We start from the raw sequence: 27,838 nt of genomic DNA, 5'->3' as shown, positions 1-27,838 counted from the left end.
TCTGCCCCGCAACCCAGTTTTCCCCGTCACTCGCTGAGTCGCCCTGAGCAAGTCTTTCAGACAGTCACTGGGACACCAATGCCTTCCTTGCTCACAGCAGTGTGTGGTTCTGCACCTGTTCCCCAGTGGCAAGTCTTGTCCCTCCCACAAGGCCCCAAAGCAGCAGGTGGGCCATTACTAGGCCTACTTCTCAGGAAGGCCCAGAACAAAAGTGAGTTTCTTGTTGAGGTTTTAAGGGCAAGTCAGTGGCATAATGGAGACACAAGCTCAAGTGTTTTCACCACAGACCATCATTCTGTTTAGGAAGTGAGGGAATTCAACTTCTTGGTTGCTTTTCAAATAAAATTCTGTGACTTAAGCAGCCTGCCTGGTGTGAGCCCTAGAGTAATGAGATCTATGGTGGGAAGTTTATGCCCCGGACTGTTCACACTGGATGTCCCCCAGGCTGCTGGTGTCCTGTCAGCAGAGCCTGAAGATGGTTTCTTTCTCTAGTACTTTCCCAACAAGGCACAATTTTAAATCAATCAGCCAATCACCATAATGACAGTGAGAGAGTAATTGAACTGGGCTAGAAAGTCATTGTGGCTCAGCTGAGAAAAAGATCTCTAATGGAGACTAAAAATGGGAAGCATACTGAAATGGAATTTGTCACTAAAGGAAATCGTGTCCTGAGACAGCTCAAGAAAATTTTTTACAAATATGACGTCATACCTACTAAAATATCGATGACGTACTATTTATTTCGATAAAAAGTTTAGAGGCTGATCTGTGAGGACGGAGTTGGGGGTACTGGGAACCTCAGGGATGCTGGAGATGTTCAGTATCTAGGTGGTATACTCATTGTACGCATAAGCAAAGGTCCTAATTGTATACTTAGGATTGGGGCACTTATCTCCTGAATACTAAAGCTTAGGACAGTGCACAGCATGGACAGCACACGCAAGCTGTGAATTCTAAGTCGAATCTGCTGCTCTAAACGCTAGATGACCACCAATGGAGCATTACCTGCCATAGGTTCCTCGCTCCCCTGCCTTCTATCCACCAAAAGAAATTCTTTACCTAGAGTCCATAGGTCCAAAAGGCATAAAGTTAGAACTCAGAGGGCTGCAAATTTCAAGTGGAAAAATCAAGATACATCTTTACTTTTACTGCTTTCCACGGGAACGTAGCATTTAATTATGAAAGCTGTGTACTACATTATGAATTTGGACGGTAACTAACAAAAATCATGAATATTCTTGTATCATGGCAATTCTTTTAGACAGGGTTTCCAGATGTAGCCCTGTCCCTTTAAGAGACAAGCCCTGCCTACTCCCGTTCTCTTCTGTTGTTCTTTGCTTCTTCCCCCCCTCCACCTCTACCCTTCTCTCAATAAACTCCACATTCAAGCTCTGTCTATATGGTGCATTTGTCTCCCACCTGCGGCCCTCACCTGCCATGGGATCAACCAACCAAGGTCCCAACTTGTGCTGTATTCATAACAGCAATGACATGAACGTGAGTAAGATGCCTAAAATTACTACATAAAGCCAAACATTTCACCAGCACAGTGGCACATGAGTATAATCCCCATAGCCAGGAGGGAGAACTAGGAGCGCTGCTCAAAGTTTGAGGCCAACCTGGTCTATGTATGAAGTTCCAGGCCAGAAAGAGGTATGTAACAAGACCCTGTTTCAGTTGGAAAAAAATTTATAGCTCAATAAAAATACACACACACACAAAGATCCTGTTTCAAAAAACTTTTTTTTTTAAAGTTGAACAATTTGAAAAGACTCGATATAGAAATGATGATCAAGCTGTTTTTAGTTAGGTGTGAGCCTCTGCTATGAAGTCTGGGTCAAAATATAATCTGCCCTCAGATATTTTCTAATTGTTTTTTTTTTTTAAATTTTCTTTCATATCTTATTTATTTATTTATTTATTATGCATACAATATTCTGTCTGTATGTATGTCTGCAGGCCAGAAGAGGGCACCAGACCTCATTCCAGATGGTTGTAAGCCACCATGTGGTTGCTGGGAATTGAATTCAGGACCTTTGGAAGAGCAGGCAATTCTCTTAACCTCTGAGCCATCTCTCCAGCCCCTCTAATTGTTTTTAAATTCTTCTACTTTTTTTTTTGTTGTTGTTTTGTTTTTTGTTTTTCGAGACAGGGTTTCTTTGTAGCTTTGGAGCCTGTCCTGGAACTAGCTCTTGTAGACCAGGCTGGCCTCGAACTCACAAAGATCCGCCTGCCTCTGCCTCCCAAGTGCTGGGATTAAAGGCGTGCGCCACCGCCACCGGCGTCCTCTTCTACTTTTTAAAATCAGTGTTTGAAGGAGGTCCTCTCACATGCCAGGTAAGGGTTGAGATAAACCTCCAAGCCCCTTACTCCCTTATTAAAGAACCACAGCCTACTGTGTGCATTGAGTATGAGAATCTAAGCCTCATACTCAAAATAATGACTGCTGAGAGCTATAAAAAAATAAGTGCTCAGGCTTTTACGTTGAAATTCCTTTCTGTGTACGTACATGTGTGTTTTGTCTTACCACGTAGCTCAGGCTGGTGTTAAATTTAGAATCCTCCTGCTGTAGCCTCGTGAGTACTGAAATTATAAGATGTGCCACCATGTCCATCAGAATTATCATTGTAAATGGTTGATTTCATTGATTCTTAAGGGCTGCCTGACACCGTGACTATGGTGTCTATAGGAATCCTTCACTGCGGTTCTCCAAAGCAGTGATAGCACTCATTTACATTCTCAGCTTCAGCACTAAGAGGAAACTGAGGCTCACAGACAGGTGCCATAGCTTGTCTCGAATCATGTAAAGCTCATTTTGGTTGTTGTTCTTCTTGTTTTAGAGACACAGTGTAAAATAACCCAGGTTAGCTTCAAATTTGCTTTATAGATGAGAATGATCTTTAAACTCTTGACATTCCTGAGGCTAAAGGTATATGCTGGCATGCTGGCTTGTTTTCAGAGAAAGTTTATTGCTCAGGCTGACCTTGAACTCATAGCTGCCTCCTGTTGGCCACAGCAGTCCTGAGGAGCACTTAGCAGAGTGCAGGCATTGTGCTGGCACACGCCATGTATCTTATTCAATCTTCCTCAACTGCTACCGTCTCAGAAGCACTATCCCAATATTTTTCAGGCATAGAAACAGGCTTGAAGAGGTGAAGGAACCTGCCTAAGTAGTGAACCAGCTTAGAATCTAGGCTCTGAGTGACTGTACTCTCCACTTAATCACATGCCCTCTCACCTTACGGATCCCAGGTAACTGCAACACGTTTCTTGTTCTGGAGCTGGCCATGCTCTGAAGTGCGGCCATGGCACTGCACAAACCCAGAGCTTCAGTGGCTGCTCTATGCCAGAGAGTCCTCCCCCTAGGCTGGCTACAGTCTTCCCATTGAAAATGGGAAGATGCTGGGGCTACAGCAAGGAAGCCAGGGTGGCCAGCCCTCAAGTACAGACATCAATCACTAACCTTGTACACATTTAGTAAGACAAGGTGCATCTTCTCAGGGTGAACAGCTGAGAGCACAAAGATCAATGTAACGGCATCCACAGACTCTGGTGGGATATGGTCAAGAAGGTCATCTTTAGTGAGGTCACACTGGAACACTTTGCATCTCTCTGTATTATATAAAGGATTTTGCTAGAGAGGGGGAAAAACAGAAAGAACTAAGGATTTTAATTAACCACCGTGCTGATTTACATATGAACACGTAGCACTGAAGAAAGATCCTGTTTCTACTTGTTTACTGCTACATAGACTGGCCACTTGCTACTGGGGAAGTAATATTTGACACTGCTACAGGGAGCAAACTGGTTTTAACTGAGGGCAGAATATAGTCTATCACTTAGTTAAAACCAAGCATCTCAGAGGCCCGCTTCTCTAGAGACAAAAGACTAACGATCCTAACCCAGTATACTTTCTAATGAGTACACTCCTGGCACAGTTGATTGATAGGCTCCAGCACATGTATGAGTATTATAAAGGAAGGGAATAAGCTTTTTATCATGTAAACAAGGACCTGAATAAATTAATATGTAAAGCTACTGGGTGAGAATGTTTAGTATTAAAAAGAGGATTCATTTATTTTTCTTTATGTTTCTGTATGTACAGGTGAGTACAGGTGCCCTTGGAGGCCAGATGGCACTGAATCCACTGGAAGTGGAGTTACAGTTGTTGTGCACAGATTACGACTTCCAGAGAGACCACTAGAAATCAGAGAAGACCAGACTGTGTGTTCCTTTGTGGGGTTAGCTTTTTCAAAGGCAAAAATCACAAGCAGCCCTTCTGGGCAGTCAGGGGGGTTTGGCACGGGCGCAAGGTCTTTGCTTTCTCTCCCAGCCGTTTAGTTAGCTTGTCCTTTGTTTTCAGTGAAAGGCCACCCTGCCCCTGGGTCATGCCATCTTTGTCAGCCTCCACCAGGTGGTCGGGTCCTTATGCTTTGGAATTACTCGAGTGTGTTGTGTGTGGGGTTGGGGTAGGCCACTTTCTGGGAACATGAAGCTAGTCTGGGGTTTCTAATTTTAAAGCATTCTTCTAGGAAATTCCTTCTTGTCCCTTTGAGAATAAGGGATGAGGGTCTCACACAGTCAGTTGTTAGCCACCAGATGAGGGTGCTGGGAATCAAACCCAGGTTCTCTATGAGAGCAATAAGGACTTTAAACTACTGAACTGAATCTTCTGTCCTGCGAAAGGCAATTTTTTTTTTCTTTGAAATAGGGTTTCTCTGTGTAGCCCTGGCTGTCCTGGAACTCACAATGTAGGACTACTCTGTCCTTAAACTCAGAGACCCACCTGCCTCTGCCTCCTGAGTGCTGGGATTAAAGGTGTGTGCGACAACCACCTGACACAAAAGTCACTTTTTAAATGAATAAACTAGATGTTCAGAGTGACTGTCCTCCAAGCCAAGCAACTGCTACCTTGGGGAGTTCATCTGTGCACCCTTGCAAAAGGATTCTCCCAGTAAGCTCTCAATAAATACATGTAGAAGAAAGAAAGAAGTTCATGGCAGAAGAAAAGATTTATGTATTTGCATATTTCAATCTTCAATATCTCTGGTAATAAGAAAAATAAAATACTGAGACATTATTTTTCTCAATGATTGGCAAAATCAAAAAATACTGAGGAAACAGAGGAAAGAGTGCCTTTTATATCAATTATAAACTGACAGCTGGGCAGTAGTGGCGCACCTTTAATCCCATCAGAGGCAGGAAGATCTTTGAGTCTGAGGCCAGCCTGGTTTACAGAGTGAGTTCCAGGAAAGCCAGAACTACACAGAGAAACACTGTCTTGAAACCACCACCCCTCAAAAATACACACACACACATACACACACAGCATAACGTTTTAAAAAGGAAACATGATAATATCTATTAAAATTTAAATATTCACACTTTTCTTCTGAGGGATTTTATTTTCTCCAGTATTTGTCACAGAAGAGGACTGCGCATATGAGTTTTGAGAAGCACATACGTAATACTGGTCACATTAACCTGATTTGTAAATGCAAACAATCAGAGACAAATCTATAAAGCAACTGGTATGAATGAAGTACAAAGGCACTGTGCAGTATTTTTCTTGCTTTGCTTTGAATCAAAATGTTCCATACAGGCCGGGCGATGGTGGTGCACGCCTTTAATCCCAGCACTCGGGAGGCAGAGGCAGGCGGGTCCAGAGCTAGTTCCAGGACAGGCTCTAAAGCCACAGAGAAACCCTGTCTCGAAAAACCAAAATAAATAAATAAATAAATAAATAAATAAATAAATAAATAAATAAATAAAAAATGTTTCCATACATACATTCAAAAGAAAATGACATGCATGGTGATCATAGCTGCTAAGTGCTATAAAAGGACCGGAATTAGACAAACGGGACAAGGACAGAAACAACAGAATAATATATGGCGCACCAACCTTAACATAGTCAACTGCCCTTGGAGAAAAGTCACAGGCATAGGCAAAGATATTCACATCTTCTTCCAACAGTGGGAATAAACAGTTCCCAACTCCACATCCAGCTTCCAACAAAACCAATTTTTGACCTTCATACTGAGGAATGAAAACACAAAACATGATAGGACATTAAACACACCAAGCTAAAAGGTTTAGCAGGCAAGAGACAACATCTCTTAACCTCATGAAGCAGATAACAAGCAACAGAAAGCTAATACTGGTACCTCACTTATAATGACCTCAAACCAGGCAGTTCAGTATTAAGAACAACAACTACAAGAATTAAACCAGCATGAGCACAGTGCAGACACTCTGGGGCTAGCCTTCTGCCTCAAATCCCAACTCTTCTTTGCCTTTGTATTCAGTGCTTGGGCAACTATTTCTACAGCTTTGAGCCTCCAAATTTTTCTACAAATGAGAATACTAATGGACTTCATAGATCTGCTATAAAGCTTAAATAGGAGAATGTATGTAAGATTCTTAGAAATGGCTGCTTGCTACTATTAACTACTACAAGTAGCCTCAATCTGTCGCTAAAGTTTACTCTGAATCTTTAATATTTCCAACTTTCAGATTAGCTTTAAGTAAGCAGAAAATAACATTAAGAGGCTGGAGGGATGGCTCTGTGGTTAAGAGCACTGGCTGCTTCTCCAGAGGAGCCAGGTTTAATTGCCTGCATCCATATGGCAACTTACAACTGCCTGTAATTCCAGCTCCAGTGGATCTGGTGCACTCTAGAGCTTTCTCACCTCCACAGGAACCAGACACGCATGTGGTACACAGACATACATGCAGGCAAAACACTTATACACATAAGATAATAAAAATAAACTAATCTAAAAAGAAAACCTTAAAAGTTCTTCCCTACTAAACAGCACCAAAATTGCTAAAATTACTTGAAACCAAACAGATCGCTCCTTCACAAATAGGACAGGCTCTATAATTTCCTTCAGGACAGTTCAGTCAGTAAAGCGCTTGCCACACCATGACAAGGGCCTGAGTTCAAGTCCTGGCATTCATGTAAAAAGCTAGTCACAGTGACACATGCTTGGAATCCCAGTGCTGGGAAGGCTCCCTGCGGCTTACCGGCCATCTAGCCCAAGCTAATCTGTATGTCCCAGGTCCTAGTGAGAGATGCTGTTTCAAAAAACACGGTAGACAGCTTCGGAGAAATGACAGCTAAGGTTCACATCTGGGAGCACATATTCTATGCTTGCATTCCAGATGAAGATGGCCCAGGGCCAGCAGAAACCCCAGCCTACCTCCCTACATGATCTCAGCTCCTCAAACTCTCTGGTGGTCCAGTGTCTGTCCTTGAAAAAATTGGTACTGTTTCTTTTGTAAAAAAGGTCCCAATTCTTCTGAGCCTCTTTTTCCAGTTTTTGCTGTTTAAAATCAGACACCAAAGCTCGGTCTCTTTGCAGTTTGTCCTCTTCTTCTGAGCTAAGAATCCTTGCTTGCAGACTTTGCCTTTGGAAAGAAGCCATTGCAGCTGGTAGGAACACATTCAACGCTGCTAAAGATTCTCTGGTCTTTGACCGGACGAGCACTCGGAGCTGATACTGCAGACACCGGGTTTTCCCAGGTGCATTTTCCCCATGTGACTTTCAAGCTTCAGCAGCCTACAATGCTACTTAGGAAAAAGATTCTGGTTAGTGATTCTGTAATAGCCTGCCTGGGCTCCATCCCCACTCCTTTGTTCCTGTTAGCCAGGGTCTAGTTATGGAAAGTTGGCCTTGAATTCCCTATGGAAGAAGCCCAGGCTGTCACTTGAACGTACATCCTCCTGCTTCAGCCTTCCAAGTGCTGGGATTGTGGGTGTACCGACTCACTGAGCTAGAGCATTCTTTAGAACTTGTAGAGTTTGGGTTCTAAAATAGTCCAAGACTCTGGGAGAGGAGAGATTCCTGACGAGCTTTTAAGGAGCCGGCTCGATTCCCCAAACACTCACCAGATGCTGACCCTGCCGGGGATGGGAGAGGTCACAAAGCCCAAGTCCGCCTCTACAGCACAAAGAGACTCAACAGCACAAAGAGACTCTCCACAGTCAGAAAGCAGAACTCTCACGTAGCGGACTCCGGTTCAAACCAGATGAGTCAAGTACTACAAGAAATAGATTCGGCTGAGGCAAAGGAACGCTTCCACGAATTGACTGAATACAAGTGAGAAGAAAACTCTCATCAACGTTCAGTGCCGTGGAAAATGAGACTTTAAAACGACAGCAGCAGCCCGAACTGCCAGGTAAAAAGAGGAATCACGGTTCGCTGGGACCGTAGCTTCTTGTTTTCGGAGGTGATGGAGCTAATCCGGAGAGGCCGGAGTTTCTGATCCAAAAAGGCTACACCACCAACCGAAGGAAGCGTGCCGGCCAAGAACTGAAACCCTCACACCGCAGCCATGGAGCGGAGTAGGAAGGACCGAGGGACGGGTCGCTGAGTTCCCAGATCCGTCATCTCTCTCGGGACCCTCAGGATAAACTAGGCCGCAAGGGTCTCGGGCACGTCTGGGGTCGTCGGAATCAACGCGCAGCCTCGCATGCACCCACTCCCCTCGCTCGGGGCGCCCGGCCATCAGTTCACAGGGTTCCCAGCAAAGGACAGGCCAGGGCGCACTCACCTGTCTGTCGAGTCTCCCAACTGAGGTGTTCACTTCCTGAGACGAGGGCAGCTACTGCCCAGAAGGGCCCATTGAAGTTCTCTCTGCCCATGGCACTCCCCCCACTATTTCCGCTGGGGAGCCGGAAGTCCCGCCCCGCTGCCGGAAGCGCAGCGGCAGTACTTCCTCAGAGTCTCTCTGGACGCGGTGTAGACTGGTTTCCGGCCCCCGGTGGGCGCGGACTTGGCTCAGTGCGCGCTCCGGAGCTGTGTCCCGGGAGCGGGGTCCTGCGGGCCGCTTGCGCGGGGATCTGGGACTGCGGCCGCGCGAGGAGAGCGCCGATCCCGGTGCCAGCCAGTTGCAAGGCCATGAACGGCACGGCGAACCCGCTGCTGGATCGCGAGGAGCACTGCCTGCGGCTGGGGGAGAGCTTCGAGAAACGACCGCGGGCCTCCTTCCACACTATTCGCTGTAAGTGAGCCCTCCCCGTGTTCCTTTCGGCCTCTCTGACCACCACGTGCCAGCTTCGACTCCCTCCTGGCCAACCTCGGCTCTCCAAAGCGTCTCTTTTCTTATCACTCACCCCAGATCCTCTGGGACTTCGATCTGTTCTTTTATTTTCAGATGGCTCCTCTCAAACCAAATCTCTGACTGCTGCCAACTAACTATTCCTTTACCGTACAGTCCTTAAGCCAAACTTTACTCCTTTGGAACGAGGCCCCTTTCTTCTCCTTGTATCCCCTTTGTCGAACTACTCCATCAGGACTGACGCCCTGGAAGAGACTTCTCGTTTGCCACGAGCGTCACTTAATCCCTTCTGCACCATTCCTTTCCTTTTCCCTTGGGGCTCTTGGTCCCCATCCACATCTAGGGAATCCGCATTCTTTGTAGCACCCATGAGATTTTTCTCTTCCTCTTTCTGTGCTTCTTTTGACACATTTTGTTGTTGGTTGAGACTGTCTTAATGTAGGCTCTGCTGGCCTACAACTCACTGTATATCTCAGGCCTGTCCTGAACATGCTGTAGGCCTGCCTTAGTCTCTGTAGTGCCTAAATTATGGTCCTGACCTACCATGCCTAGCTGACATTAATGTCTTCAAGTCACCTACACCACCCTATGGGCCAACTCACTTGTGGGGGAAGAATAAAATTCGAGTTTGTGGACCTGGCATAAGTTAAAGCTTGATCTATGTTTGGAAAATGAAGACAGCAGGGTAAGGAATATGGAAGTAGTCATTATGTCGGGCCTTTTCCTACATGATTATAGACTCTCAGAGGGCTACTTCCACTGTGTCCTGAGTAAAGATTCGGCTGACCGAGCACACCCCTCTCTGATTCACAGGCTTCTGGTTTCCGGTAGCGTTAGCACCAGTTAAGACATGCTCTGTCACGGGAGCTAATAGATGTGACTCAACACATCAGAAGGGGGTGTGTGGCGTGTTAGATACAAAAGTCTCATCTTGTGTGGCCCCTTGTCATGCCGTTTCTGTGCTTCCCACTGACAGCAGAGCCAGCTGTTTGAACGAAGCAATACTGGGGAAGTGATAAGACTATCGTTTTTTCCCTCTCCACTGAGGGGCAGTACGATAAGTGAGAATCTGCACATGTGTGCCTGGCCTGAAGTGTGAGGCAGGTGTGTGGTAACAGGAAGTAAAATGGCTCTTCCGATTGTGTCATTTGTAAGAATAAGCAAGATAACTTCTGGAGTTCGCCCCTCTGCTTCTGAATATATCCAGAAGTATCTTTTTCAAAATGAGAGAGCTTGAGTGTGGCAGGTTCTACTTTTGACCATTTCTATGCAGAAAGAAGTCAGCCTCGTGTGGCCTCCTGTGTCTCATGTCGATTTGCAGCCAGAATGTTTGCTCTGTGGCTTCTGTGCACACAGTTCTAATAATTCCCGTATTATGGAAGATAGATGTTAGCTGTTAGCTCTCTCTTGGAATATGGGAATATCTGTATGAGTTCCAGCTCCCTATACTAAAATAATAATGTCGTTAAAGGCAACATATGTAGAGGTAGGTGTTCCTGACTTGGTAATTATTGAATTGGATGGCGGTATTTTTGGACTCATTGTTCTAGTCTATACTTTAGCATATATAAAGTTTTCTATGATGTAATTTTTTTTTAAGAATTTTAAATGATGGGGGTGGGCAGTTGGCTTAGTTTATGAAATGCTTACCATGAACGGATGGGTCTCTGATTTGGATTTCTAGAACCCACATAGAAGTGCCACAGTGTAAGCCGGGCGGTGGTGGCGCACGCCTTTAATCCCAGCACTGGGAGGCAGAGGCAGGCGGATCTCTGTGAATTCCAGACTAGCCTGGTCTACAAGAGCTAGTTCCAGGACAGGCTCCAAAACCACAGAGAAACCCTGTCTCGAAAAACCAAAAAAAAAAAAAAAAAAAAAAAGAAGTGCCACAGTGTGGTAGTAAACAGCTGTCATCCCAGTGCTGGGGACGACAGAAGGATCACGGGCGACTCGCCGGCCTCACTTACTCCGTGAGTTCCAGGCCAATGAGAGACTCTGTCTCTGAACAAGGCAACCCCGCGCAGTGGTGGTGCACGCCTTTAATCCTAGCCCTCAGGAGGCAGAGGTAGTCAGATCTCCTGTGAGTTCATGGCCAGCCTGGCCTCCAGAGCAGCTTCAGGACAGCCAGGGCTACTCAGAGAAACCCTGTCTTGAAAAACCAAAACCAACCAAAAAAAAAAAAAAAACCCACAATAACAAAAAGACTAACAGTACCTGAGAGACTAAAATCCTACAGATAAATGTACCCATGTACATATAGGAACATACATACATCCATGAAAGAATCCTCAACAATTTTTATTTAAGTAATACAATTTTTAATTTGAAATTAAAATGCCCCAGAAGCCCTTATATTCAGTCCCCCAATGGGAAATATTCTTTCTTTCCTTTAGATGATTTTAAGCCAGCATCGATAGACACTTCCTGTGAAGGAGAGCTCCAGGTGGGCAAAGGAGATGAAGTCACAATCACACTGCCACACATTCCTGTGAGTTGTTCCCATCGTTGACTTCGTATAATGAATCCTTGTATTTTATTTAGTTTGAATTTCTTTTTGTTTGTTTATTTATTTAGATTTTTAAAAAGTCAATGTAAGTAAAATTGGAATTTAGGGGTTGGGTGGGTAGTAACTCATGTGTCATGGGACTTGGTTTAAGGTAGCTCTTTGCCCTTGTTCCTGAGCCTTCCTCTCCCGAGCATGCAGTGTAGTAGGTAGGTTTCCATCTGGACAGTGGCCCCTCTGCTAGACATACATAGAGTTTCTCCCATACTGTTCTGGAGAGAAAGGCCTCATGTGCCATGTGTAACCATAGCAACTTCTGAACACCAGGCAGCCAGAAGGCAGGTAGGAGCCAGAGAGGCAAATTTATATATGGTAAGGGTCCCGTGCAGGCTGATGGTCCCAGGCAGGAACTAAAGGTTTGGAACATTGCTAATTTAAGGATGAAGAACTCAGTTAAAAGCTGCACCAGGGACTTGGAAGAAAAGATTTTGTAAAGCTCTCTTCAGGGCAGCACTTTGGGTCTGTAGCTGTAGACTTGCTTTGCATGATGAGGTCCTAGGTTCAATCTTCAGCCAAAGGAAAAACAGAAAGAAACCGTAACTGAAGTGTGTGTTAACAGTGCTTTGGCCTGGGAAGATGGCCCAGAATAAAGGGCACAAACATGAGGACTGGAGTTGGGTCCTCAGAATCCATGTAGAAAGCATGGGAAACATGGCAGCTGCCCATGGTCCCACATTTACAGAAGTAGGGACAGATATCCCTGGGGCATGGTGGCTAGGTCGACTTAGTGGGGTTCAGCAAGAGACCCTGCCTCAGCAAAGAAAAGTGTAGAGCAGTTGAGGAAAGTACCTGATGTCAACTTTGAGCCTCCAGGGGTTGTATGCACATATGCACACACATCTGCCCCCACACAAGGAAACAAGTACACATGTAAGTACACCGCACACACATGCAAACAAACAAGTTAAAACAGAAGAGGTTGTTAGCACATTGCACAGCTGTGTCCTCAAATACTGTGTAACTATTGACAGAATGGCCTGTATACCTCTGAGCTGAGGAGAAACAACAGCCTGTTCCTGCAGACTCCTCTTTTCTTGCATGTTACTGTGGCAGGTTACATCATCTCCCATTGGACCTTAGTTTCCCAAATGAAAAATGAAGGAGTTGGGTAAATGGTCCCTAAGCTCCCTTTCAAACCTAATTTTTTATTGCAAAAATAAGGGGTTGAAGAGCCAAGCATTTTTTTTTCCTAAGCAAGAAATTAAATCTTATGTCTGACAAATAGTGAATGGATGTTCAGGGTACTAGCCCATTCCTAGGAGAATTGAACTTTAAACAAGTAAATTTCTTGCCGTTGTGCAGCTTAGGGTCCAGAATTAAATATGGGAACATATAGCCATTGCTGGATGTGATGCTCTCCTGTAATCCCAGCATTTGAAAGGTGGAAGCAAGATGATTGAGAGTACAAGGCCAGCCTGGGCTACGTGGGACCCTGTCTCCAAAACAAGTACTTGTTGTGGAAAGCTAGCTCATCTTTGGACTTAGCAGAAGGTTGACAGGAGTGTCACGGTATAGCAGGCAGAAGCCCAGTTAAAGCCCTGAGGCAGGAACAAGAGCTCCTTGTTTTCTGAAAGGGTGGGTGGTGGAACCAGGGGCCACCTTAAAGATGGTACCCTTTGGTCCTAGAGCAACAGGGGAGCAATTGAAAGGCTTGCTTAGATGACTAGCTTGGGTTAGTTTCTGCTTACCAGGTTTACTGGCTACCATTGGAGAATGCTATGTTGGTCCTTTGCATGATGCAGAAACCCTGGACTCTTCAATTGCAAAGGAATACAGATCACTCACTAGTTTAACCAGTCACAGTGATAGTTACGTGTAGAGAAAAGTTTATTGTTCTTAGACCATATAGCATTATTCTTGTTTACTTAGGTAATATCATATAGCATTATTCTTGAAACATTTCCCACACCCTTAAAAATGTGCCTTATAACCTAAAACTTTTATGATACATTCGTGATTACCTAAAATCAGATGCTTGCTATGTTCTAATTGTTCCTTTTGCCTCGACAGAGACTGGTCATTTGTTCTTTCTCTTTCTTTTATTTTTTATTAAAGGAGCTTTTATTTATTTATTTATTTTTTCCGAGACAGGGTTTCTCTGTTTTAACAGCCCTGGCTGGTCTGGAACTTGCTTTGTAGACCACTCTGGCCTTGAACTCACAGAGATCCCCCCCCCCCCCCCCCCCCCCCCTCAGCCTCCCCCGCCTAGTGCTGGGATTAAAGGCCCGTGCTACCATGCCTGGCTGCCATTTGTTCTTTTTGAGTAGCTCTGATGAAGGGTGGATGAGGCAGTGTCCTTTGTAAAGGTGGCTGTTCATAACTGGTGTGTTTATACTTTTGTGGCAAACAGGGGTCCACACCACCAATGACCGTGTTCAAAGGGAACAAACGGCCTTATCAGAAAGATTGTGTGCTCATTATCAATCATGACACCGGAGAGTATGTGCTGGAGAAGCTCAGCAGCAGCATTCAGGTCAAGAAGACGAGGTATGGCTGACTTCTGTGCCCTCCCTTTCTCTTGCACTGTGGGGATCATGTGTGCCAGCAGGTGCTGTCCTGAAGGATATCCTTAAACATTTCTAAATCTTTGGTATTTAGTCCAATTTTATAAAGGTGCCAACATCTGCTTGTTCATAGTGTCCCATCAGTAATGTTAGCTACTTCTGTCTCAGACAGAAATGCACATTTCCCTCAAATGCAGTAAATAACACATTTAAGAGCTGAAACATGAAGTCATTGGGGAAACAAGGTACTTATAATTGGGCCAATTTTGTCAATCTCATAATTGCTCTTATACTATCAAGTGGGGAATTTGATTCATACGTATATACTTAAAATTACAAAATAACAATTGCATAACCTTTTTAGAGTGAATTGTTGCTTATAAACTGGGATGTTTTGAGGTGATTATATTGTCAGATAAACCCTTGCTAACCGACTATGGGGGTCACACTTGTAAGCCTAGCATTTGAGAGTTGCAGGCAGCAGGATGAAGAAGCCACGGCTATTGGCAGCTACATAGTGAGTTTGAGGCTAGTGTTAGTCACATGAGACCCTGTCTCAAGACAACAACAGCAGCCACAGAACATGGGCTTACAAGATTGCTTAGTGGGTAAAAATGTTAGCCAACAACTCTGATGACCTGAGATGAGTCCTCAGGACCCACACGGATAGAAATATAACTTAAAAAATTTAAAATAAAACAAAATGTTTCTTAATTTTTTAAATAGTGAACTTTCTTAGTAGGTCATTCAACATTAGAGTTTGTCTGGACATCAATTTATTATATAAAGACCCTGGAATAGAGTATTCATTGTAAGATAGTGATTACGGGTTTTATGGGGGGTGGGGTGGGGTACTGGGCATCAGATCTAGAGCTTTGCACATGGTAGGCAAGTGCTCTTACCACTGAGCTAAATCACAAGTCCGCTAATTATGCTTTGAGAGCTATTGCAGCCTGATGTCTGTGTCTGCTTCCCTGAGCCAGTTTTCTTTCACTCATTTCACCAGAAAAGGAAAAGCTCCCACTTGTTGAGATTATCATGGGCCATACGACGGATGTTTTAGGTGTGGTGCCTAGTCTTTACCAGTAATTTCTAGATTATTGTTTCTTTGAGGCAGAGGATGTGCCTGGGCTTTGCAGAAGTTGTGATTTACCTAATTTGACTGTTAGAGCTGAGACCCCACCCTAGGGGATGAGGCTGTAGTGCCTGTTTCTGTCCTGCCCCTTTGTCTTGTATCAAGGCCTACGGTAAACCTGCTATCCCTGTGCTACCAATGGTGCTCTGTTCCCTTTCTACTCTGTGGTCTGGGAACTAGCAGCATCCCTCCTGGGTACTTGTTACATTCTCAGAATAGCAAGACCTACTAGGTCAGAACCTGCAGAGATCTCAGGGGATTTGTGCAGATGCTAAAGTTGAGAAGCACTGGGCTATTCCATTTGCAGAAGAAATTATTATTTTTTTAGTATACAGACACTTTTTATTGGCTACTGAACAGTATATCTTTTTTTCATCTAGTCATTTCTGAGCATTTTGATTTCTCTTTTTTAATTCTTCTCTCATACAATACATCTCAACTGTAGTTTCTCCCAGCTTTCCCCTGACTAGGTCCACTGTGCCTCCATTTCCCTTCAGAAAAGAGCAGGCCTCCCAGTGGTATCTACAGAACATAGCATACCAAGGTGCAATAAGACTAGGCCAAACCCTCTTAATCCAGGCTGGATGAGGCAACCCAGTAGGAAGAAAAGAGCTCCAAGGGCAAGCAAAAGAGTTGGAGACATCCCACTCCACTGTTAGGAGTCCCACATACACCGGGCTCCCACAAACAATCACAGCATGTACGAGAGGCGCAGGGGGAATTTTTTTTTTTTTTTGATTTTCGAGACAGGGTTTCTCCGTAGCTTTTGATTCCTGTCCTGGAACTAGCTCTTGTAGACCAGGCTGGCCTCGAACTCACAGAGATCCGCCTGCCTCTGCCTCCCGGGAGTGCTGGGATTAAAGGCGTGCAGCACCACCGCCCAGCAGGAGGAATTATTAATGAGTAAAACTTCTCACTTGGAAGTAAATAATGGAAATAATGGAAAATTTTGCAAGCTGCCAACATTTCAAAATCTAGTTTATTCAGAAACTTTATTTATTATTACAACTGTATATTGAATTTAAGTCATATTGTGATATTTTCTTATAAACACATTTAATCACACTATATCTCTGTTATCTCCTTGCTGAACTTATTGGATGTGGCACATCTATAATCTCAGCTCTTGGAAGGCTGAGGCTGACCCAGAGTACAGTTAGACCCTGACTCAGAAAGGAAAAAAAGGATGCTCCTTGGAAGCAGAGGATCATTTCATTGTTTTGAATTGCTGATGCTTAGTACAGTTCTAGGGTGCAGTAGCCATGTGGATGTTGAGTGCTTTTTCATGAAGTCATAAAGATCAGATTTATAGTCACCCGGAAAGAACACTGGTTCTGCAGATACTGCCTGTGTGCTTGGTCATCGGGAGAGAAACTATTTTGCCTCTTGATTTAATGTCTATTTCAGAGCCGAGGGGAGCAGTAAAATCCAAGCCCGAATGGAACAACAGCCTGCTCGTCCCCCACAGCCATCACAGCCACCACCTCCTCCACCACCCATACCATTCCGAGCCCCAACGAAGCCTCCAGCTGGACCCAAAACGTCTCCCTTAAAGGATACGCCCTCACCTGAACCCCAGCTGGATGACATCAAAAGAGGTAGAGCGCTGGGCTAGTGCATGCAGTCAGGCACAGGGTTCTCAGAAGCTCACAGAGTTCATACCACCTTATCGATGTGTCACCAGAGTTCCTGGCTCTGGAGCTGCTGAGGGCTGACGTTTTCCCATGCATCATTTGACAAGAATGAGTTCGGGTTGAGTGGGATTGTCTTGGCAGCATTCTTAGAGGCTTAGGGGTTAAGTAAGCACTACTATTAGCCAGAGCTATCCAGGGCTTTAGACTCCTGGAAAGAGTATTCTTAGTGTATAGATTCTGAGCTCTCTGAGCTCACATACTAATGTACGCAAATATAACATACAGTATCCAGATTCGCTGTGTATTTTCCACCTTTATGTGACGTTACTTTAACATCTATTTCTTTTATTTTTACTTTTACTTTTGAGACAGGTTCTTTCTATATCTTTGGCTGTCCTGGAACTCCCTCTGTAGACCAGGCTATCTTTGAACTCACAGGGATCCACCTGCCACTGCCTCCCAAGTGTTGGGATTAAAGGTGTGTGCTACCACACCTTGAACTCACAGAGATCTGTCTGCCTCTGCCTCCCAAGTGTTGGGATTAAAGGTGTGTACCACCACACTCAACTGTTCTCTTTATTTTTTATTTTAAGGACTTTATCCTTTTTCTTATCTTTCCCAAGCCAGCATATATTTTTAACATACAGTAAAAGATTTAGAGGTTTTTTTTTCTTTGAATCTCTCCTTACTATATATCTCTCTTTTCTGACTGCACAAGTCTTTAATTTACCAAGCAATATGGGTAGGATTAAAGCTGTGGCTTTGATGGCTGAATCCACCCCATTCCTTAGCTTTATGAGATTCCAGCCTCATGGCTGAGGTATTTATTGTCACAACTCTATGGCATTTCAAGGTCCCTGCCAGCAAGTAAGCTGCAGCAGTAGGCCCACAAACCACACTCAAATGCTCTGTAGTCAGACCGCCTGCCTGAAAGAGTCAGAGTTTGCCCTGACAGGACAGCCCAGAAAACTAGCGTTTTAAAATGGCACAGCTTTTTTTTTCCTGCTACAGCTGAAAACCGAAAAGTATGCGGTCACCTTTTTATCAACCCTATTTAAGTGTTTCTTGGCAGGACCTCTTAAAAGAGCTGCAAGGCTTTACAGCTAAAGCTGAGTCAGGAAGCCTCTCTTAGATTGAGAGCCCTTGCTTGCCTCTAGCAAGCAGAGCACACCTGAGAAATTGCTGCTACCAAGAAACCATGCCTAATGCTGTTATTTTGTTCTAGAATTACTACAGGCTATTTCAGGCTTTATGTGGATGCAGCTATCCACACGTTGGGTGCCATTCTGTAACATGAGGGCCACCTTGTTGGGGTTTCTGTCCTGCCCAGTTCCCACAGCCGGTAAATCCCCAAAAAAATACACAGAAGTCTATATTAATGATAATACTGATTGGCCCATTAGCTCAGGCTTCGTATTAGCTCTTATAATTTATATTAACCCATTATTCTTATCTATGTTAGCCACATGGATCGATACATTTTTCAGGGGGGCAGGTCACATCCTGCTTCTTCAGTGTCTGGACAGGACTGGGGAGAGAGTTCCCTTCTTCCCAGAATACTCCCGTTCTCATTGCCTTGTCTCTACTTCCTGTCTGGTTGCCCTGCCTATACTTTGTGCCTGGCTACTGGCCAGTGAACATTTATTTAAAACATAATTGACAGAATGTAGAATTGTCCCACACCATGCTCCCCTTGCCAGGGTCTTCCTTACAGGCATCCATGGGAGTCAGAAAGGACTCAGGCTCACACAGGCTGGCCAGTTGTCTCTTTTCCTTAGTGGCTGAGGAAATCCATTGACATGGGCCTCACTCCTAGTCAGCAGTTGTGATGTTTAGTGTTAACTGTCAAGTTGTCAGGCTCTGAAATAAATCACTTAGGGACAAGCCTCTAGGCACTCCGGTGAGGGGTTATTTAGCCTCTGGGCATGGCCCTGGGGGATTGTCTAGATTAAATAGAGGTGGGAACACCCAGGCACCAGGCACCACAGGATTTGATCACGGACTATAGAGGAAGAGAAAGTGAGCAAACAGGCTTCTGTTGCTCTCTGCATGTGACTGGGTGCAGAGTGACTCAGTGCCTCAGGCTCTCCTGCATTGTGACTTCACTGATAGCTGGGAGCTGGAATAAATCCTCCCTTATGTCACAGTGACAGAAAGAGAAACTGAGATAGGATCTAAAATAAGCCCTCTGACTTGCCGCTGCTTGATAAGTGTTTTTCTTTCTTCTCTCTCAGCTGGAGTTTTAGACGATAACTCCCATTTGTCTGCTTGTCTGTGGAAAAGGTCTTGCTCTGTAGCCCAGCCTGGTCCCAAACTCAAGCTCTCCTGACTCCACTGGCTATGGGCACACACCACACCCAAATCAGGGTCTGTATTTAAGGGAGTAATAACCCTGATGTGCCTTACACAGAAGAGACATTCTGTAGCAGCTCTGCCTTTTGTTCATTTTGATGAATTCAGTGTTCCCGTCAGCCCCGAAATGGAGTAGGTATTGTTGTCAGTTTGGAGGTTCTTTGTGTTGTACTCCAGAAACGGAAGATCGAAGTCCCTCTCTGTAGTTGGTCTTGTCAGCTCGCTGTTCCCAGACACTTCCTGTCATCTCAGAGCGGGGCTGTACTGATGCCCTGGTGTCGTTGCAGAGCTGCGGGCTGAGGTCGACATCATCGAGCAGATGAGCAGCAGCAGTGGGAGCAGTTCCTCTGACTCTGAGAGCTCCTCTGGGAGTGATGACGACAGCTCCAGCAGCGGAGGAGAGGACAACGGCCCAGCCTCTCCTCCCCAGCCTTCACACCAGCAGTCCTACAACAGCAGGCCCACAGTGGCCAATGGGACCAGCCGGCCCCAAGGAAGCTCTCAGCTGATGAATACGCTCAGTAAGTGTGTCCTCCTTTAGTGGCGGAGACAGGGCACACTGTATGCAGCTTCTATTGCCCTGTGCCAGAACCTATTTATAGGCATTTAGGGCATAGGGAAGGTTCTTGACAAGGACCCCAAATTCACAATCTTTTCTTTCTTTTTACCCTTTACTTGTGGCTGTGACTTCTACAAAATGCTTAAACTTGATTGTACGCTCTTTGGTTTTCCATACACCAGGTTTAAGATATGGTCTGCCTACAACTGGCTTTTAAAAGTTAACCCATTACCTCTATTTAGGTAGCCTTTGGCAAGAGAAAAGACAGGATATTGTCTTGCTTGGGTATATTTCCAGCAGTTGATAAGGTAACAGAAAAGCCATAAATATTGGCTTTGTTTCAGAGTGGGGCGATTCTGTGTTCTCTCTCTCCCTCTCCCTTCCTTCTTCCCTCCCTCCCTCACTCCCTTTTTGGAACCTTGCATGATGAAATTAGAAGGCCTAGCAGCAGAGGTGGGATGCAGACCTGATTAACCTTGCAATGTGGCCCAAGCAGACATTAGTTTCAACATTGTGGACATTCCAGGATGGGTAGTTCCTTTCTGCAGGCCTTGTTGGGTGTGTAGTGTCTGGCCTTCACCTAAAACACCTCAGCATTTTGCCTGGTTGGTGTGCCCTGTCGTCTGTGTAAGTTGAGGTCCAGGTAAGAAGTCTGTCCTCACACAGCCAAAAAAGGAAGTCCTTAGGGATGATGCTGGGCCCTCTGCAAGGGTGCTGAGTCCAGAGACAGAAAAAGCTGATTTAAATTTAAGAAATATGGATGTTCACTTTCATTCAACTGCTATCAGCTAAAGTTCTTTTATATACATTTCTGTTATGTGAACTTGAAGTATTGAGTCCTTTTGAATTCTAGATACTACATACCAAATCTGGAGCTTTCTCTTAAAGAAATAGAAATATCCTGGTCAGAGGTAGGCAGAGGTGACAATGGATTAGCATGCTATGGCTCTCAGCTTCCATAATGGAAACATCTTGTTTACTTAACTTTTTTGAAAGTGGGGTGGGGAGTTAGGGAGGTTGAATTTAATTTGATCTTCCTGCCAGAGCCTCCTTGGTACTGGGGTTATGGGCATGAACCACCACACCTGGCTCTTAGTTTTTCCTAAAACAATTTCATGAAGCTGCTAAGATGGCTTAGGGTTAAGAGCACTTGTTCTTGCAGACAACCTGGGTTTGATTCCTGGCATACACATGCTAGTTCACAACCACCTATAGCTCCAGTGCCAGGGGATCCAATGCCCTCTTCTGACCTCCAAGGGTACCAGGTACCTACATGGTATATAGACATGAATGCTGGCCAAACACTCATATACATAAAATAAAATAATTATAAAGCAACTTAATGTGAATGAGTCTGCCAGATGCTGTGTGTTATTTCTATTTTCTTAGCACATTTAAAACTGTCTTGCTGCTCCTTCTCAGTACTAATAAGCAGTACCAAACTGCTTTGCACATCCTAAAAAGAGTGTTTCTTTTAGAATGTCGACTGCTCCAGCCTTTTCAATGAGCCAGATTGGTTTTCCTGCCTTATAAATTGGATTAACAAAGTTTTTTTTGTTATTTATTTTGTTTTTAAATTAGATTTATTCTTTTTATTTTGTGTATATGTTTTGCCTCCTTGTATGTGTTATGCTATGTGCATGTTTGATGCCCTTGGAACTGGAGCTATAGGTAGTTGTGAGCCACCATTTGGGTATCAGGAATCAAACCTGGGTCCTCTGCAAATGCTCTTAACCGTTGAACCATCTCTCCAGTCCCGATTTGGAAACTTTTAGTATTACGTGATAGTTGAGCAGCCAGCCAAAGAATTTTAAAGAAGTCTTGATGTTTTAAGTGAAGGAGAAATATAAGCATATTAAAGTGTAAAGAGATACACTCTAGACAGAGCAGAGGGAAGTGAAGAACGCAGAGGAGCCAGAGAAGTTATTAACTGCTATGCTCTTAGCTTCATTTTGTTTTCTTTTGTAGGAAATGACTTGCAGTTAAGTGAGTCTGGCAGTGACAGTGATGACTAGCTCCAGGCTTTTGAAATCTGCTTCCGGTACGTGGACATGCTGCAAGACCCAGCGACTTCTGCCAGGATTCCACGCCACAGGAGGATGTTGCACAGCAGGGCCTGTAGGAGCAGTTAAGGCCTGGGAGCATGCAGACACTCAGTTTTTGACTTGGTGGTGGTGGGTGATTTTCTCACGTAATTCTTGAACAATCTCTTGTTTCAGAGTTTAAGTAGATCTATAGGAGAACGAATGGAATTCTGTTTCCACGTGGTTAACATTATTAATGAAAAACAGATCCTGATCTCGGGCCCTCAAGGCCCCTGTCCTCACCAGGCCAGTGATTCAGCAGCCATCAGTTTGGCCAGGCAGTCTGTACCAGTAAAATAAAAGTCTTTGAGGGTTATGGAAAGAAAGGAGATCCTCAAACTGTGTCATAGAAATATGTTAAGACCACTTTCCATCTTTGACATGAAGTGGTAAGGAAGTTTTGTGTGACCCAGTTTGACAAGACCATAGAAGTAGACCTTGGCAGAGTCTTTGGGTCAATTAGTGTGTGTGTGGGTATGTGTGGGTATGTGGTTGTGGGTGTGTGTGCTGGAAATCCAGTTGCTCGACCCAGCGCAGCTAGGAAAGGAAAGCACACTGCAGGGAATGTCCAGTCACCTGTCTCAGGTGTACGCTTGCTCGCTATTTCTTTGAATTACACTTGCTGGCGTCAGACTTTTCTGCACAGACGTTTCTGTCAGATTCCAAAAGACAAAAGCATTGCTGCCATTCAGCTCGGATTCAGACTCAGGCAATTCCCGTGTATGTGAGGCGGAGTGAGCAGCAGCTGCCACGCTGACGCACATCCTCAGCTCATCTGAGACTTCTGGGTTCACATGGATCCATCCTCAGGTATTCTTAATCCCGTGGCTGTTAGCGGAGGATAGGAATCAAGGAGGGGTGTAGTGGGGAACCCTCTGAGCAGATTGGCCAGCTGCAAGCCTCCAGAGTCCAGATAGGAGTTCTGCAGTATGAAATACTCTTCATGAGCTCTCTATGCTTTTGTGCCTGACTCCCAGACCAATTGGTATTTTCATAGAAGAGAATCACAAGATTGCCTTTTGCAGTGTGCCATTTCCAAATAACTGTTCTTGCTGGAAACTGGTCACGAGTCAATGTTCCACACTGAGGAAGTGTGTGGTGACTTGTACGTTGCCACCCATCTCACAGTAGATGTAGTTAGAATGAATATATCCTAGGAAATTCCTGTCTTTCAGATAATACTAATGCTCTTTTTCCCTTGGGTTTTCCTCCACTCACATAAGCCTTTCTCCTGAGCTAGTGGAGGGAGGTGTTCTGGACCTAGAAAGGAAATGAATGGTCCATGGTGGGACTTAGGTTAGACTCATACCATATAGGTAGGATCCTAACTGTTTGATCCGCAGATTGCAGTGGGATAGAAGCCATTGCCTAGCAGCACATGTACACCATTTTGCCCAAGTACCTCGTGCTGGGGTCTCAGCCTCTGGGGCGATGCTCGGTGAATCTCCATGGCAGGTGGGAACCTTCTTATAGCAAGCTGATAATTTCTTTATAATTCTTTGGTAATGGCAGCTCAGGGAAGGTGCAGGTTATGATTGGGTGGCTTGAATTGTCCCTGGATCTGGGAATTGAATTGTCTTACTGTTCTTTGCCTGCTTACACTGGGGCAGGTTCCAGGAACTTGAACTAAAAATGCAATGTAGATCTCACCCTTGCTCTGCCCTTCTCCAAAGCCTTGGTTTCTGTAGACAGAACTGTGTGTGGGCATGCTGGCCAGTGACTGTTTCTATAGGAAGTGCCTGCATGTGGCACTGGGCTTGGTCAGTCAGACTCTCTGTCACCCGGCCTACCCAGCACCACATGCTTTTGTTGGCTCCAGTTTGTGCTCTCTGCACAGTCCTTCAGTGCTTCCATCTTCTTTCCCTTCCTTAGTAAAAAGCAAAACAAAAACAAACAAACAAAAAAACCAACAAAAACCATTTTTGAAAATCCAGACTCTTGCCTCTTACATTGATGATGACAATGATGACTTCTCGGGTATCCTTGTGCCAACTGAGTGACTTCCTTCCTGTCTCTGTGCCTTTGCTGTTCCCTCTTCTTCACCCACTCAACCTTCTCCAGACTCCTCAGGTACCATCTTCACCAACTCTAGGTCTTCCCACCTATGGGGTATGTCCTAATGTGCATACAAATTGCCTTTCTCCTACCTGGTCTCTGGTTGGTATGAGTACCTCAAAAGTACAGAAGTAGACATGCATGTGCTCCTAGCTTAGAGGACAGGAGGCTGAGAGAACTAACTAGTTAAGGATTGAGAATAAACATAGGGGAAACATTCCAGTGTAGCTTTATACCCGGAAATAATTATACAGAAGCTGTATTCTTTTAAACACTGCTTGGCCCATTAGCCTCTTACTGGCTAAGTCTCACATCTTTATTAACCCATTTCTATTAATGAGTGTAGCACCACGAGGTGGTGACTTACCAGAGGGGATCTTAACCTGCATCCATCTTGGAGAGGAGAGTTATAGCGTCTCCTTCTTCCCTTCTTCCCAGCATTCTGTTCTGTCTACTCCGCCTACCTAATTTTCTGTCCTATCAAAGGCCAAGCAGTTTCTTTATTAATTAACCAATGAAAGCAACAGACAAATGACGCTTCTCCATCATTTCCCCTTTTTCTGTTTAAACAAAAAAGAAAGGCTTTTACTTTAACATAGTAAAATTACATATAACAAAACAGTTATCAAACAAGAATTACAGTTACAATATTTATATCTATTTTATCTTGTATCATAACTAAGGAAAACTATAACTATCCATTCTTCAACTCCATCAAAGACTCCAGAAGGATAAAGGATATAATATTACCTAAGTAAACAAGAAATAAGCAACTTTCAAAAATCTAGAAATGACAGAGACATCTTGCTGCCTGGACAATTACCCAAAGTTCCTCTGTACCATTGGGGCATCCATCTTCGGCCTATAGGCCCATAGTATCCAGCAGACATTTCCATGAAGCAGGAAATTTCAAAGGCAGTTCAGTCATTATCTGCTGTGTCCTGTAGAATGTTTCGTGAATTCTTTTAGGAAGCAGGAACCCCGCAAGACCATCTCACCTTTAGGCAAGTTCAGCAGTCCTCTCTCTGAGGGTTCTCTGTGTCCAGTTTATGCATCAGTCCAGGCAAGAGCAGTTTCATGCCCAAATGGCTAACCAACTCCATAAGGATCCTCTTCGAAGCCCATCTTCCTCTCGAAGTAGATTGGTGCTGCCAGGAGCAGACATGTCTCATTGTCATGAAAAGCCCTAAGTTATTAAAACATTAAATGCCATATTCTACAGTCTTTGAATGACATGAAGAATGTCTACATGACTACATGCTTGACTATTATCGATGATTATTCATTAACAACCTATATTTCCTGATTATACATTACATTTTTAAATGAACTACACAATCACAATACCTTAATAAAGATCAGAAATACATATACATATAACAAAATTGACCTTAATACCAATAAAGCAAAATTTATACCAATGTAGATTATTCATATCTATATCATATCCCCTTTTAAATGTAAAAGAACATTTATAAACAATATTTGGGAACATGGGCGCAGTTTTTTCTCTCCTGCTGTATGGGGGCGCTGTTAATCAGGTCTTTCATGGTGTAACCTGTGTGCCAGGTTCATCTCAGTCGGCAGTTGAGTGAAGTAATTTTTTGAGGGTATTCACAGCAACCTTTCAGGAGGACGTGGTCTATCATATCAAATTGGGATAGAAGCAGTCCACAGGGTCTCATCCTCTGTGAAAACAAAAAAAGACCCTCTCCAAAGCATCATATCCTTCGGTCCAAATTCTGAAGTCATACCCTTATGATATCCATTCTGGTCTAGCTTGGTAGCCCATATAATGAAATGTCTCCCTGTACTTAGCTCCTTTACAGTCAGAAATTTTAAAGAAAACACAATGTATACAATCCAGACTTTCTGTGAATTTTCTATTTTTATGTGGCGTATTTTTCTTTATTTCTTTTAATCTATAGCTATCTGTACTCTGTCTCTTTAAAGACTTTACCCTTTGTTTTTATTCTTTCCATCTTTTTTCTTCTCTCTCTCAAGCCTATGTACACTCATCCAACATTGTGACCCATTTAGTGGTCTTTTATGTCTGAACCTGTCCTATTGTGAATCTGTAATTTTTTACTATCCAGGAGCACTTCTTAAAATGTTAAGCACTTCTTAAAAACTTAAGTTGCGCCATGTAGAGGTAATACGGTACCACCTGTTTACTGCCAGTCTAAACCTTAATTGCATGGTTATTAGGATAATTACAATAGTTCCTGCCTGAGACCAGCACAGTTCAGCATGGCGGAGCTGCTTGTGCCTCTGGGTCACTTGTGCCTCAGAGCTGCAGAGTGGAGGGCTGTTCTGGTTGTTGGCTCCACCTCTCTCCAATTTCAAAATGGAGGATGTACCATTTTCTACTAGCTCTGGGGCCACCAGGTAGGAGCCGCACTCAGCACTTTAACTCTGAGACTGAGCGTGCGGCACAGAAACTCTCTCTCTTCATCCAAGTTGCAGCCAAATCGGACACGCAGAGCACTGCATAGTCTGAAAACATCTCTCTGTATGGCAGCAGGAATCGGCCATGCTCTCCAGCCTGCCTAAGTCTGATTCCTCCATCTGCCCAGGCAGCAAGAGCTGGGCCAAGGGCATGGTCTCAGCTACTTTCCTCCCGATCCTGAGCGGAACACAAACATCCAGTCTCATAAAAGCCATTGAAATGCTTTATAGCCAGAGTTCGCGCTGGCAGCACAGCCCAGGAAGCTGCGTTTTAAACTTGCAGCAGCTTTTTTCCTGCTATGGCTGCTGAGTCAGGGAAATTTCTTGGCAGGATGCCACCCACAAACAGCAAAAAGCTGTGTTAAATTCTCTCTCCTTTTTAAGCCCTCTCAGGTTTTACGTGTCATTAGTTACCACGTTGGAGCACCACTCTGTAGCTTTATACCTGGAAATAATTACACGGAAACTGTATTCTTTTAAACACTGCTTGGCCCATTAGCTCTAGCCTCTTACTGGCTAACTCTCACATCTTGATTCGCCCATTACTATTAATGAGTGTAGCATCACGAGGTGGTGGCTTACCAGAAGGGATCTTAACCTGCATCCATCTTGGAGAGGAGAGCTATAGCGTCTGCCTCACTTCCCGTCTTCCCAGCATTCTTCTGTTTTGTCTACTCTGCCTACCTAATTTTCTGTCCTATCAAAGGCCAAGCAGTTTCTTTATTAATTAACCAATGAAAGCAACAGATAGACAAATGACCCTTCTCCATCATTCCAGGCATTGAGACAGAGCTGAAACTACCCATGCAAGTCCCTACTGAATTTTTAAATTACCTTTTATTTGCTCTATGCAATGTTAGCCACCTGGGTGATGTGGGAAAACTAGTTCTACAGAGAAGCCATGGCAATCCTTTGAAAAGTTTTGGGAAAATGCAATACAGATAAACTAGAGATTTGTAATAATGCCACTGGTTAATTTATTTCTGTAGCAGAATAATTTTATCTATGGGTGATATGTTGCAGTAATAGGGAAACTTGAAAATTCCAAAGTCCTTTCTTTTCTTTATTGATAGTATTGTTTAGCTTGTGTGTGTGTGTGTGTGTGTGTGATATTTATTACATTATTTTGAAAGAGAATTTAATCTGTTTTGTAGATATGTATTAAGAATAATAAAGTGGATCTTTCCACTTGGCAAGGAACATAGACTTTCTAAGACTCAGGCCTTAACCAGTAGGAAGTGTTAGGAAGCGTGTTTTTGTTGCCTCTGTTATTTTGGTCTTAGATTCCTTGTCTCCTTTATTAATGATATTTAAAATCTTGTGCCTAAAAATTCATTTGGCTTAATTCTGATGTAGACATGCATGTTTACATTTATATTTGCTGTGTAGTCTCTCTCAAGATAAATATATTTCAATAAAAATGAAGGTCTGCAATATA

At 44.1% G+C, this 27,838-nt stretch overlaps 2 protein-coding genes across 3 annotated transcripts in view; one reads left to right on the top strand and one right to left on the bottom strand.

The window, feature by feature from the left end:
- The window catches only part of Mettl6 (methyltransferase 6, tRNA N3-cytidine), a 12,455-nt gene extending 3,792 nt beyond the window's left edge, over window positions 1–8,663 (bottom strand). The window contains exons 1-5 of one of the 2 annotated variants that reach the window (XM_050158087.1): window positions 8,560–8,662; window positions 7,895–8,046; window positions 7,206–7,573; window positions 5,905–6,039; window positions 3,464–3,634 (exon numbers count right to left, since the gene is read on the bottom strand). In XM_050158087.1, the coding sequence (XP_050014044.1) occupies window positions 3,464–3,634; window positions 5,905–6,039; window positions 7,206–7,430 (531 nt within the window). In that variant the 5' untranslated portion in view covers window positions 7,431–7,573; window positions 7,895–8,046; window positions 8,560–8,662. Of the gene's footprint in view, window positions 1–3,463; window positions 3,635–5,904; window positions 6,040–7,205; window positions 7,574–7,894; window positions 8,047–8,559 lie in introns of both variants that reach the window. The other variant, XM_050158088.1, reaches the window with a different exon arrangement.
- Eaf1 (ELL associated factor 1) lies at window positions 8,634–27,838 on the top strand. The gene is made up of 6 exons (XM_050158086.1): window positions 8,634–9,009; window positions 11,460–11,554; window positions 13,980–14,116; window positions 16,676–16,866; window positions 19,542–19,775; window positions 21,782–27,838. The coding sequence occupies exons 1-6, from the start codon at window positions 8,649–8,651 to the stop codon at window positions 21,826–21,828; spliced, it is 1,065 nt and encodes a 354-aa protein (XP_050014043.1). The 5' UTR covers window positions 8,634–8,648; the 3' UTR covers window positions 21,829–27,838.

This window comes from Alexandromys fortis, unplaced genomic scaffold (genome assembly GCF_014885135.2).
Source record: "Alexandromys fortis isolate MF-2015 unplaced genomic scaffold, M_Fortis_MF-2015_v1.1 scaffold_106, whole genome shotgun sequence".
Lineage (NCBI taxonomy): Eukaryota > Metazoa > Chordata > Mammalia > Rodentia > Cricetidae > Alexandromys > Alexandromys fortis.
The sequence above is the reverse complement of the archived record's forward strand: the minus strand, read 5'-3'. Positions and strand labels throughout refer to the sequence as shown.